The sequence below is a fragment of the Suricata suricatta genome, chromosome 2 (genome assembly GCF_006229205.1).
Source record: "Suricata suricatta isolate VVHF042 chromosome 2, meerkat_22Aug2017_6uvM2_HiC, whole genome shotgun sequence".
NCBI lineage: Eukaryota > Metazoa > Chordata > Mammalia > Carnivora > Herpestidae > Suricata > Suricata suricatta.
Window position 1 is genome coordinate 186,233,043 of NC_043701.1, and position 11,552 is coordinate 186,244,594.

The window sequence follows — 11,552 nt, forward strand, 5'->3', positions numbered from 1 at the left end:
GAGTCCGAGGCGCAGCCGGCGCGCCCGCAAGATGCAGGCCATGGACGCGGCCGTGGCAGATTTGTACGAGCAGGGCGGCACGGATCTAGCGGGCTACGACTTCGAGCCGCTCCCCACTCTGCCGGAGGACGAGGTGAGCCCGCCACGGTGCGCCCCGCCTTCCCCCACCGGCTGGCAAGGAAAGCCCAGGGGAGGATGCCCCCGCCCCCAGGACCCCTGCCCTTGGCCCAGGTTTTGGCGGCCTCTCTCAGCAACGCCCCGTCGGCCTTACCATTTTCGCTTTGAGAGGACAGGACCCCTGGAATGCCAGCCCCACGGGACAGCAGTGACTGGGGGGGTCACTGAAGAAGTTGGTGCCTTCCCTGGGGAGGCTGGGGGCTCCTGATTATAAATTTTGGATGGATGAGTGTGGGGTTGGGCATCGTGAGGGGGAGGGGTGGGGCGCTGGTTTCCTCCTTGCCAGCACCCTAGGAGGTCAGTGGGAGGCACTGGCCAGCCAACCGCAATCAGGCCAGCCTGTTCAGGAGCTGGGGCAGAGGTGGGGGAGCCCTGGCCCCCAGGCCGGAGGGCTGCTTCCTGCACACAGGACAGGAGGGGCCTCCAGCCAGCATTCCTGAGGCATCCCCCCTCCCAAGGCTCGGCGGGACCAGCGGTCTCCGTCACATGGAGCTTCCGGTCATCAGCTGGACAGGTGCCCACAGAGCTGATTTGCCTGCACCTCTTGCTTCCCCACCGCACCCACAGGCTGCGGCCTGGGGCCAAATGAACAAGCCAGGTCCCTTCATGTGACAGTTGGTCCCCCGAGGAGGCAGCTGCTCCAGAGAAGACCCAGGGCCGGGGGGGTCTCGGTGGAGGAGGGCCTTCCAAGCCTCCGGCAGCCTTCACAGCTCACTGCGGAGGGACCCTTGTATCACACAACCATCCATGGAGCAGGCTGTAACCAGCATGTTGCTGATGAAGACCCTCCGATGCCCATGTGGGCAAGACTGGTGGCTGAGAGTTAGACACAGCCAGCACCCTCCTGGAGTAGATAAGGACGTAGCTGCAGTCCCCAGGGCCTTCCACCTTCTGCCTGCCCCCGCCCCCTGACTTTTGCATGAAAGCTGGCTGTTAAGGGCAGAGTTCATGACTCGGTGGCCCTGTCCTTCTGGGGAGCAGAGCCTGCCGTAGGAAGCCCGGGGCTGGCCGGCCAGGAGCTGCTGAGGCAGGACCCGAGGGTTGGTGTTGCCCCCCCCACAACCATGGTAGCCTGGATTTTGTGAAAGACAAGGCTACAGAGAGGAGAAGCCAGAGAATAAATAGCCCTTTGGGCATATCCATGGCTTTGATGAAAAAAGAAAGGGCGCGCCCAGCCCGCAGCCTTCAAATCTCCCCCAGAGGCCGCATTTCAGGGTGTCTGTTAGAAGATCACCCTCCTCAGTCACCACCCAAAGCCGATGGAGGACGTGGCTCTTCGTACCAGCGACCCCAGACTTGGCGGGCCTCCTCTGTGTCCGTGCAGAGTCGGTGGCTGGTGCCAAACACACAGAAGAGCAAATTCAGGACTGAGACCCAGAGCTGGGCCCCCGCCCACGGTCTGTGCCCCTGGGTGCCCTGCTGCCTTTCCCAGGTTGGAGGGTTCTCTGGTGCCCCTCAGGGTTCGAGCAGCCCCCGGATGTGCGCAGTCCACAGGGCTGCAGGGCTGCCGTTGTCCCTGGACCGAGGCTCCAGGTGCAGTGGGACGCCCCCGCGTGAGGAGCGTCCTTTGGGGAAGCTCCGATGGGCCCTTCCAACTTCTTCCACCTTTGGGGGCGGGGGAGGCGCTGTCTTTGGGCTCCAGTAAAACAGGAAGCCTGCCCAGTGTCCTGCACCTGTGAACACACCTGATCTAGACTTCATGCTTCCTGCACACATTCAGCTCGGTTGGTGTTGAAGGTTTTCAATCTCCACCAGAGCCATGTGACTGTATCTGCTACAACATTATGGAGTCAGGGTGCACCTGAAAGCCATCCCATGTAGGGTGAGGGGGTAGCCAGAGTGCACATCCCCCAGGGTGCGTCCTGCCGATGGAAACCCTGGAGAGAGACAGGACGGAGACTGTACGGTGAGGTCCAGAGCTAGAGCCCGATGGGACTCCCCCAGAGCCCCAGGGAATGTCCCTCCCTGGTTGTAACCCCAGAGAAAACCCAAATGGCCAGTGGACGTGCAAAAAATGTTTGCCTTCATCATCATCAAAGAATGCAAAATAGCCCCACCGTGAGCACCTGTCCACAAGTGCCAGTTAGCAGGGACTGATGACTGGATGATGACCACACCGGCAGGGACAGGCACGGTGGCAGACCCCCTTGCTGGTGGCATTGTCCCAGTGCCTCCACTCTGGGTGCATGCTCCGGGTGGTTCTCTCAGCTGCAAGCCCTCCGGGGCCCGTGGGGAGTGGGCCTGATGTCCTGGGGGCGGTCGCCCAGCCTGGTCCCCTGCTACTGCAGGCGGCACCGCTGCATTGGTTCCAGCAAAGGTCGGGGATGAGGGATCAGGCAGAGCAGCCGCTGCTGGAGGGGCTGGTGCCAGGCCTTCCAGAGGCAGGTGGTGTCACCTTCAGGAGCCTCCGGGGGACGAGAACAGGACAAGGACAGGCAGATTTGGAGGTGAAGATGGCCCACGGGTTTCTGCACGGGGCAGGGCATCTCTGGGTTTCTAGACTTTCCTGAGATGTAAGGAGCTCTCCTACCCCTTCTGGGTTCAGTGAGCATCTCTCCGGCATCTATGCACCAGGTGCCAGCAGGTCCAGGGATGCAAAGGTGGGTGGGGGCAGCCGGTGCTGCCTGGAGGTGCCCACGGCCGGGGAGCCCTGTGAAGAAGCAGATATTCCCGCTGGGCCCTCCTGGGTCCATGTGATGACCCCACCCAGACGGCACAGAGCAGCAGGCCCCTGGGGAGGCGGGGAGAGCCTCATGCTGGGTGACAGTCGGGAGTTGGAGGGTGGCACTTTAGGGCAGGCGCCTCCAGCAGGGTGCTGTGCAGGCCTCCCCAGGCCTGGGGGGCTGGCAGCTTGGGGGAGCGTGACAGCAGGCCCAGAGGTGGTCAACACGTGTCCTCAGCAATGATTTGGATTTGTGCAGGATGCTCCCGTCAGGAGGCTCCAGCGTTGAGAAAAGTAATATGCGAGAGTATGTTTGAAATGTACAAGAATGATCCTGGTCCTTGGGGGTCCCCACGTAGACCCCATGGAACCCTGGCTCCCAGGGTATCTCGGTGGGGGTCTTCGAGGGACAGAAGCTCCCGAATGGGCCCACTTTTGCTATAATCAGGCAGGGCTGTCAGGTGGGAAGCCAGCCCTGCCCTCTGGCCGGGGAGGGGCTGCCCTGGGGACCAGCCTCCTTGAGGAGCACCCCCCTTCTCCCACCCTGGGGCGGCCGGGTTTGTGTCTGCACGATCACTAGGGAAGGACAGCTCTTTCCTGTCCCACAGGGAACATGACTTAGGTGATCCCCACCCTCAGGTCTGCTCACGGCCCAGGCAGCACCTTGCTGGGGAACAGGGGCAGGGTTCCAGGCCCTGTGGACTCTGCTGGGTTTTGAAGAACCTTCTGGACCTGCCTAGAAGTCGGATCTGTACCAGAGGCTTCCCAGCAATGACAAGACCCAGTCATGCTGGCGGTGGCAGGGACAGCTATGGTGGGGGGGGTCAGGAACCCTCCGGCCTGTCACAGGCTCGCACCCATCAGGTACCCCAGACATGGGGCTACAGACTGGCGTCAGTGGGAGCTGTGGCCGGTGTTACTATTCACGGCACATCACCTCCTTCCGAAATGTTACCGCAGCCAGCGGAACCGTCAGCCCTGCCCCAGAGCCCACGGTATCAGGAGCTGCACCCACCTGGCAGTGACGCCCAGAGCCCACGGAACCCGGAGCTGAGCACAGAGGTGCAGGATGCCCACGTGCATCTTGTCTGTCGGGGCGGCTTTGAGGAGTGCCCCCTGAGGTTCTGGTGAGGATGTGTGCCGAGGGAGCCCAGTGGCTGGCACCGGCTTCCTGGTCTCTCGTCCCTGCCGCTGCCTGGCCCATTAGCCACACCTCACCTGTCTGCCCTTCTTGGGCCATGGATTCAGCCGAGGGAGGGCCATTCCCCCAGCCCGGCTGTAGCAGGGAGGGCCAGAAGGGTGGGTGGCCAGCCCCCAAGGACAGGCAGCCAGGGAGGCCATGGTTCCGCGTCCTCTAGCACTTGGTGACCCCCCCCCACCCCGCCGAGCTGGTGCCCTGGAACCAGGGACACGTCTCAGCCCCGTCCTGGGGCCACGTGTCAGTTGAACCCTGTCTCCCGTTCCAGCAGCCGGGCTTCAGAGGGGATGAGAGCGCCCGTCTGCGGGTGGCGGCCTCGGCCACATGCCGGAAGCAATGACTCGGCCCGCAGAATTCACCCCGTAAAGCCGTGCGGAGAATCCCTCTGTTTAGATGCGTCCATGGTGAACAGGCACTTTCCAGTGGGCTTCCGCGCTCAGGGCGGCTTCCGGCCGTGTGTGCGTGTTGGTGCGGGTGTATGCGCGTGCACACATATGGAGCGTGTGTGTGCGTGTTGGTGATGCAGTCACAGCTGAGTGTAGTCAGATGTGAAGGGTGAGCCCAGCCCGGGGAGGCCTGGGGTCTGGCTTGCGGGAGGAGGCACCGTGACCTGGGTCCTCCGTGCACCACCTGGAGCTAACATGTGGGCAGCTCCCCGGCTGTCGTGTTGTGTGCGTGTCACTGCATGTCACACGGCGGTGTCACAGGACCACACCGCATTTGCTCTGTGAGAGCTGCCCACACACTGTGCACTCGCACACACTGGCTCGTCTCCACCGGTGCCACGTCTTGCTCCTCTGTGTACGACCTGAAAGCCCTCCACCAGCCCACCCAGTCACGGCCGGAGAGCCTGGGGGCCGGGTGCCCACCGGCGGGCTGTGGGCGGCCAGAATTTCGGGGACAAAGAACTAGGTCCCCGACCCGGGAGTAACACCTGTTCCAAGTGACACACTGCTCATTTTGCCAAACGCTCTGTGGCTTCTGGCATCCAGGGGACAGTGGGCTGGGTGATTTTCTGGGTTTGTTTTTCCTTAAAAAGCCTTTGCCTACAACTCCATTTCTGATGTAAAGTGAAATGTCGCTGCGCGTTGTCTGCTTCCCTGGGTGGGTCTTGACGTTGGGGTGCCGGCCTTTCCTGGGGAGGCGGCCCCAGCGGCCGGCCTGGCCCCAGCCTGCCCTCAGCTGTGGCCTGTCTTGGCAGGAGAACGTGTCCCTGGCCGACATCCTCTCGCTGCGGGACAGCGGCCTCAGCGAGCAGGAAGCGTGGGCCGTGTGCCTGGAGTGCAGCCTGTCCATGCGGAGCGTCGCCCACGCGGCCATCTTCCAGACCCTCTGCATCACGCCCGACACCCTGGCGTTCAACACCAGCGGGAACGTGTGCTTCATGGAGCAGCTCAGCGGTGAGCCGGGGCGGGCGTGGCCGAAGGCGCCTCTGGGGGCGAGTGTGGACACCGGCCCCAGGCCTCCCTGGTCCCCTGGAGGGACCCCAGCCCGGGGACCGCTGAGGGAGGAGGAGGCGGGAGGGCCCTCGTGCACTGTGTCACACGGTCCCCGCAGGGACTCGCCAGGGGCTGCCAGCGGGCAGCCTGTGCCGCTGGCCCCCCAGGAACGCAGGTGGGGTGTGAGGCGGAGGGCGTCATGGCCCGCACGCAGGCCACCTGCCACTGGCCCGGCCTCCGCCCTGCTCTGGGGACCACCTCCCCACACTGCCGGTGAAGGATGAGGTTTTCCTCTCAACCGCTGTTTCCTCAGGGACACGGGGACGGAGGGCAGCGAGAGGGAGGGATCGGCCCCTGGGAAGCAGGAGGTGAGCCTCGGGCTGGCGGGTTCTCTTCACCCTGGGTGTTGTGGGTGTGTGACCAGCGCCTCTCTCTTCCGTCCCCAGATGACCCCGAGGGTGCCTTTGTTCCCCCGGAGTTCGATGTGACCGGGAACACCTTTGAGGTGGGTGGCCAGGCCTCTGCAGCTGGGGCACCTGTGTGCAGGGCTGGGGGCTGCCTTGGGGCCCCGACCGGTGTCAGACTCAGGGCCCCCGTGGGGCAGCCCAGCTCCGGTGACGGCTGGGTGCTTGGACACGTGCTTGTTGTGACAGTTGTAGAGCACGGCTCCCCCGGGCGCATTTACTAGATCTGACTTGCTACAAGTGTCTGGCACGGCAGTGGCGGCTGGCGGGAGTCACAGTTTCTCGGGGAGAATTAGCAGAGGGTGGGTTGTGCCGCTCAGAGGGGACAGGTGGCCTCTGGAGTGTCAGTCCCCGGCCAGAGTGGCCGCCACCGCAGCCCGCTGTGGGCCGGCGTCACCAAGGCCCCCGAGAGGCCCCGATCCACAGAGCGGACCCCTGGGCCCCCCTGTGTGCACGTGTGGGAGCTCAGGTTGGGGGCACCGAGGAAGGAAGGGCTGGGGACCCTGGCCGGCCTCAGAGCCCACAGCCCCGAAGACAAGTGGAGACAACCAAGTCACTTGTTAACAAATAAGTGATTAGCCACAAATTCAAACCTGTAAGTGAAAACACATTAGCTTCGTGACATTAGGTTAAATTTTCACCCCAAAATAAGAGTTTTAGGATTGGTGCCTCTTGTGCTCGGTTTTACTTTCACCTAAGCTGGAAGCCAGCCCCTCGCTGAGAGGCCCTGTCCCAGCCCCGCCGGCACTCAGGCCTCTGGCTTCCCTGCAGGGCCAGGCCACACCCTGCGCGGGCACCCCGGTCCGCGCATGCTTCCCCGACCTCGCTGCATCTTTAGAACCGGACCGGGCACAACCGTAAGGCCCAGAAAGTAGCGGCGGTCCTCCGGCCCCACCCCGCCCGCCCGCCGGGCCCCTGCGCCCCTTCCTCTCCCCTCGCGGTGCCCCCTGCGCAGCCCTGGTTCCTCCGTGCGCCCTCTACGTGCCCGCGCTGAGTCCGGCGCCACGCCGCGTGGTACTGTCACCCCGTGACCCGCCGCGCGTTCCTGTGCGTCTGGGCCCGGCGGCCACACAGGGGACGCGCCCCGGCCCGTCTCATTCTGCTTCTCGCCACAGGGTCTCACCCATCTTGTGGGGACTGTCAGTGTCTCGTTTACAACGTGTCTCTGCACCGTCTCTAAGGCGGGGAGCGGTTCCCAACCTCTTTGGTTCTCAGGACCCCTTGGCACTCCTGAAAATCAAAGAGCAGCCGGAGGGCTTCTGTCTCTGCGGGTTACGTCTACCAGCGTTCGCTGTGGTGTAGACCAGGGCTGAGATGTGGGAGTAGTTACCTAGTAATTCACTTGAAAATAATAACGAACTGTTGCATGTTAACATACAGGACGCACTTTTATGAGTAATAGCAGTAGTTCCCCACTGTGGGGCTGCTTCACACATGGATCAGCGCCGCGTCGTCAGCGCCGCGGGAGCCCAGCGGCTGGCCTGTGGCGGTGTCACCGCAGGTGTAGCCCCTGGAAGTCCAGGGCGCTGGGGCCGCAGGGCACTGAGGCGGCCAAGAGCACGACTCGGTCACTAGGAAGCCTTTCACCCCAGAGGGGCCGGTATTATAGTCGGTCTTATAGTCAAGCGTATTCATGTTTTCTCTCATTGTTAGCACTTGCTGTGCCTTGAGAAGTCTTGCCAACCCCAAGGTCTAACAGAGATATGCCCGTAATTGCTACTAGGAGTTTTAAAAGTTTGTTTTCCACGTTTGATCCGGTTGAAGTTGACTTTTTTCTGTAGTGTGAGGCAAGGACCCAGTTTCACGCTTTTCCGTGTAGACTCACTCCTGCTGCGTGGACCGGCCAGCATCTGGGTGGGCTTCCTGGCCGCGTGCTCCATGCAGGGGTGAGCCCGGCCCCTCCCCCAGACCCTGCCCTCCCTGGCCAGGTCCCTGCTCCTGTCTTTTCTCGAGTGTTGTGACTCTGCTCAGCCCTTCACTCTTGCACATCAATGTTAGAATTAGCTATCGAGCTCTGTAAAGTCCTCTGCTGGATCGGGGGGCACCTGGGGGGCAGCCGGTTGTGTCTGACCCGTGGTTTCAGCCCAGGTCGTGATCTCACAGTTCGTGGGATCAAGCCCCGCGTCGGGCTCTGCCATGACAGCCTGGAGACTGCTTGGGATTCTCTCCCTCTCTCTCTGCTGGTAATTTAAACTCTCTCCCCTTGCTTGTCAGTCTCGCCGGGGTATTACTTTGTTAGTTTATTTAATAAATAAATTAACATTAAAAAATATCTCTACTGAACCTACCAATCACTTTGGAGAGCGTTCAGTCGCTATAATATATTATTATAAGTTCTTCTCCATAAACACTTTTTCCCTTTCATTTATTTAGATCTCAGTAACACTTTTTTTTTTTTTTTTTTTTTACTGTAGGAGTCTTAAATATCATTTGTTAGTTTATGCTTGGGAACTGGGTATTTTCTGCTTCTGTTCTAAACTGACGGTCATCTTGGTCATTGCATTTTTCTGCGTCTTTGTTGCTATTCTTTGGAAACGCAGTTCATTTGATATCTTAATCTTCTGTCCACCCACCTTGCTAAATTCTTTCCTTATTTCCCATAACTTACAGATTCTTTAGCTTTTCTATTTAACTGATCAGGTCACCAGCGCGTGCAAAGGTTTCACGTCACAGCTCCCCTCTCTTCCTGCTCTGGGTCTACAGGAGCCACAGCAAGTTGCCAGGGAGCACGGCGTGGCCGGCCCGCATCCCGCCTCGGGGACACAGTGCTCAGAAAGTGCTGTTTCTCCGCTTCTGGTGGGGAAGTGCCAGGATGGCGTTGGCTATGTGAGTGCCCTCTGTGCCAGAGTTACCATGTCCTGTCACAAATGTACCTCAGGTTTCATGAAAATGTTACTGCACCCTTTGAAATGATCACTGAGATTCTTAATACTAACACATTTATTTGCTTATGTTAATTCATCCTTTCCTGCGTAGAGAAACCAGGCCGGGTGTCTGACCTTCTTAAAGCGCTGTTGCGTTCAATCTGCTAGTGCTTACTTTGGGGTTTCGAGCTGGTTCTGACTGGCGTCGGGGGCAGGGCCCTCCCTGCCTGCGCGAGCACCCTCCTCTGCCTGGGGGGTTTACGTAACAACAGGGTGCTGTGTTCCCAGACGGCAGATCTCGCTTACTTCTCAGGCCACCTGTTTCCTCTGAGGGACGGTTTTTCAGTGCCGCTTGATTCTTAACAGGGTTCATCTGTTTTGTATTTCTCACTGAAGGAGCTCTCTGGTAAACCGGATATTTTTGAAATGTATCCCTTTTATTTTTAAGTCATTGCTGCTTGGTTGCAGACAGAGTCCCTTGGTAGTCCCTGTGCTGTCTGTGGAATGCTGGGTAATTTAAACTCTCTCCCCTTGCTTGTCAGTCTCGCCAGGGTATTTACTTTGTTAGTTTTTTCAGAGAGCCCACTTTATAGCACATGATCTTTCCTGATGTGTTTTCATTTTCTTTTTCCACTGATTCTGCTCTAACTTTTCATTTTCTTTTCCTTGTTTTGAGTTTGGTAAGCATTCCTTCTCTAAAATAAGTTGGACACTCAGCTCATCTGTCTTCAGCCTATCTTCCTTTCTAATATGAACATTTATACCCAAGGCTATGAATTTCCCTCAAAACATGGGTTTAGCTGTATCCTTCAAGCTTTGTGGCATCTACGGTATCTTATACTTCTAAGTATTTCTTCTATTCCCACTGGGATTTCTTCTTTAGCCTCTGAGTTGTTTAGCAACTAGAACGGGTTGAGGTGTTTCTAACTTTCCTCGGAGGTGTAATACACATACAGAAACACACACACATCACAAGCATGGCAGCACCCTGTGGGGTGCAAGGCCAGGTGGGTCCCTGACGGGGTCCACACCCCAGCCCGTTCACAGTGGCAAGGGGGACTCCCAAGTCATTAATGCTTTCCATCTCTAGAATCTTCCTATGATGAAAAGTCTTATTTTCTGAGTTACCATAGTTCCCGGTGAGCAATAGGTGATCTTCTTTGTTTTCTATCCACAGAACGAACAATCCTTCTTAAGTGACACATGGAAAGGGCCGCCGGTGTGCGCCAACGGCTTGGCCCCAGGGTTTGCATGGGCCCAAGCGTCCGCCATCAGCCTATGATTCCAGGGTCTCTGCTCTACTCTTGTATTCGCTTCATGCCGGTGCCTGTTCCAGGGCCGTCCGAACCCCCCTGAGTCTCACACCTGGAGACCCCAGGGATAGCTGTACATGTCACATGCGTGCATCATGTCTGCTCCGGCCTGCATCCTGGGGCGGCAGCCCTTAGCCCACAGGGACCACAGAGGCAGCTGTGCTTTCCTGGTCCCACTGCTGCTGCTGAGCCCAGGCACCTTCGGCCCTGACCCCTGTGTCTCTGCACGGTTGTGTGGGTGCAGCACGTGGGACTGCTTGCTGGCCAAGTCGAGACCGAGCCTGCCCGTTGCCCACGGCATGCCTTCCCGATCACTGGTTAGCCAGGCTCATGCTGCTGCCCCCCGGCCCCTGCTGGCCTGGTCTTGTCCCCTCATCGGCCCCGCAGAGAGCACGAAGACAGGAGAAGCTTCCTCGAGCCCCCCAGCTCTCATACTGAATTTCCCCCTTGGGACTCCACCTCACCACCCCGCCCACTGCTGCGATGACCCTTCAGGCTCCCTAAGGCCCCAGATGCATGGAAGCTGGCCCTCTTGGGCCCATCCCCTGAACATCTCAACCTTTTGTCAGGAAACCCCAGAGACAGGCTAGTTTCCAAAAGCTGAAACTATGATCCATGGCCAACATTTAAGGTCTGCCCAGGAAAGCCCTCCCCGCCTCCACGGGAGTCTTCTGGACCTTGTCACCCTGAGCACATTCAAGTTCCCGCGGAGTCTAGCCTGGGTGACCTCAACACCCACCACCATCACTGTCCATTGTCACTTGTCCACAGACGTGTGTGTCAGCCCTCACAGGGAACAGAACAGACTCTTGGAGTCTGTTCTTGCCTCCTGGGGGTCATCGTCACAGGGGATGGACTCGCTGTAGGCAGGGGGCTGGGTCCTGAGAGAGGAGAATGGGGCCTTTCAAGGAGATGACAGGGTCCCCAGCCAGGTCACAAGTCCCTGGAGGCCACTCTGAGAATGAGAGTGAGAGTCGCCTGAAGGGGGAGTAGGGTTCACCAGATGGAGACCTGGGAGGGCTTCCAAGACAGGAGAAAATGTGCAAAGATGGCTGAGCGGCAGAGGTGCTGATACTGCCATGTCCCGGAAAGTGCCATCCAACAGCCAATAAGAAACTTATTTTTTCATTATTGTCAAACTAAAAGATATGGAAAGACGGATGAGTGGATGGATGGATGTGTAGATGGACGGACGGGCGTGTGGGTGGGTAAATGGACGACTGTAGACAGGTGGTTGGATAGATGGGTGCCCGTGTTCCCAGAGGGGAACAGGGGGTGGCAGGAGGCGGAAGCAGATCTCCTGGCCTTGCAGGTACAGAACCAGGCTTTATTCTCAGAGTTGTGGCGAGGGGCGGGGCAGAGCTCACCGCACACTCCCAGCTCGTAACCCTGGCTGGAGCCCACAGATCGGGGCTCATAGGGTTTTCTTTCCTTC

The 11,552-nt window shown here is 59.2% G+C and overlaps 1 protein-coding gene across 1 annotated transcript in view; it reads left to right on the top strand.

The window, feature by feature from the left end:
• Positions 1 to 8: 8 nt before the first annotated feature.
• KNDC1 (kinase non-catalytic C-lobe domain containing 1) overlaps positions 9 to 11,552 on the top strand; it is a 61,103-nt gene continuing 49,559 nt past the window's right edge. The window contains exons 1-3 of the mRNA XM_029932814.1: positions 9 to 133; positions 5,239 to 5,437; positions 5,923 to 5,981. Of these exons, the coding sequence (XP_029788674.1) occupies positions 32 to 133; positions 5,239 to 5,437; positions 5,923 to 5,981 (360 nt within the window). The 5' untranslated portion in view covers positions 9 to 31. The remainder of the gene's footprint in view (positions 134 to 5,238; positions 5,438 to 5,922; positions 5,982 to 11,552) is intronic.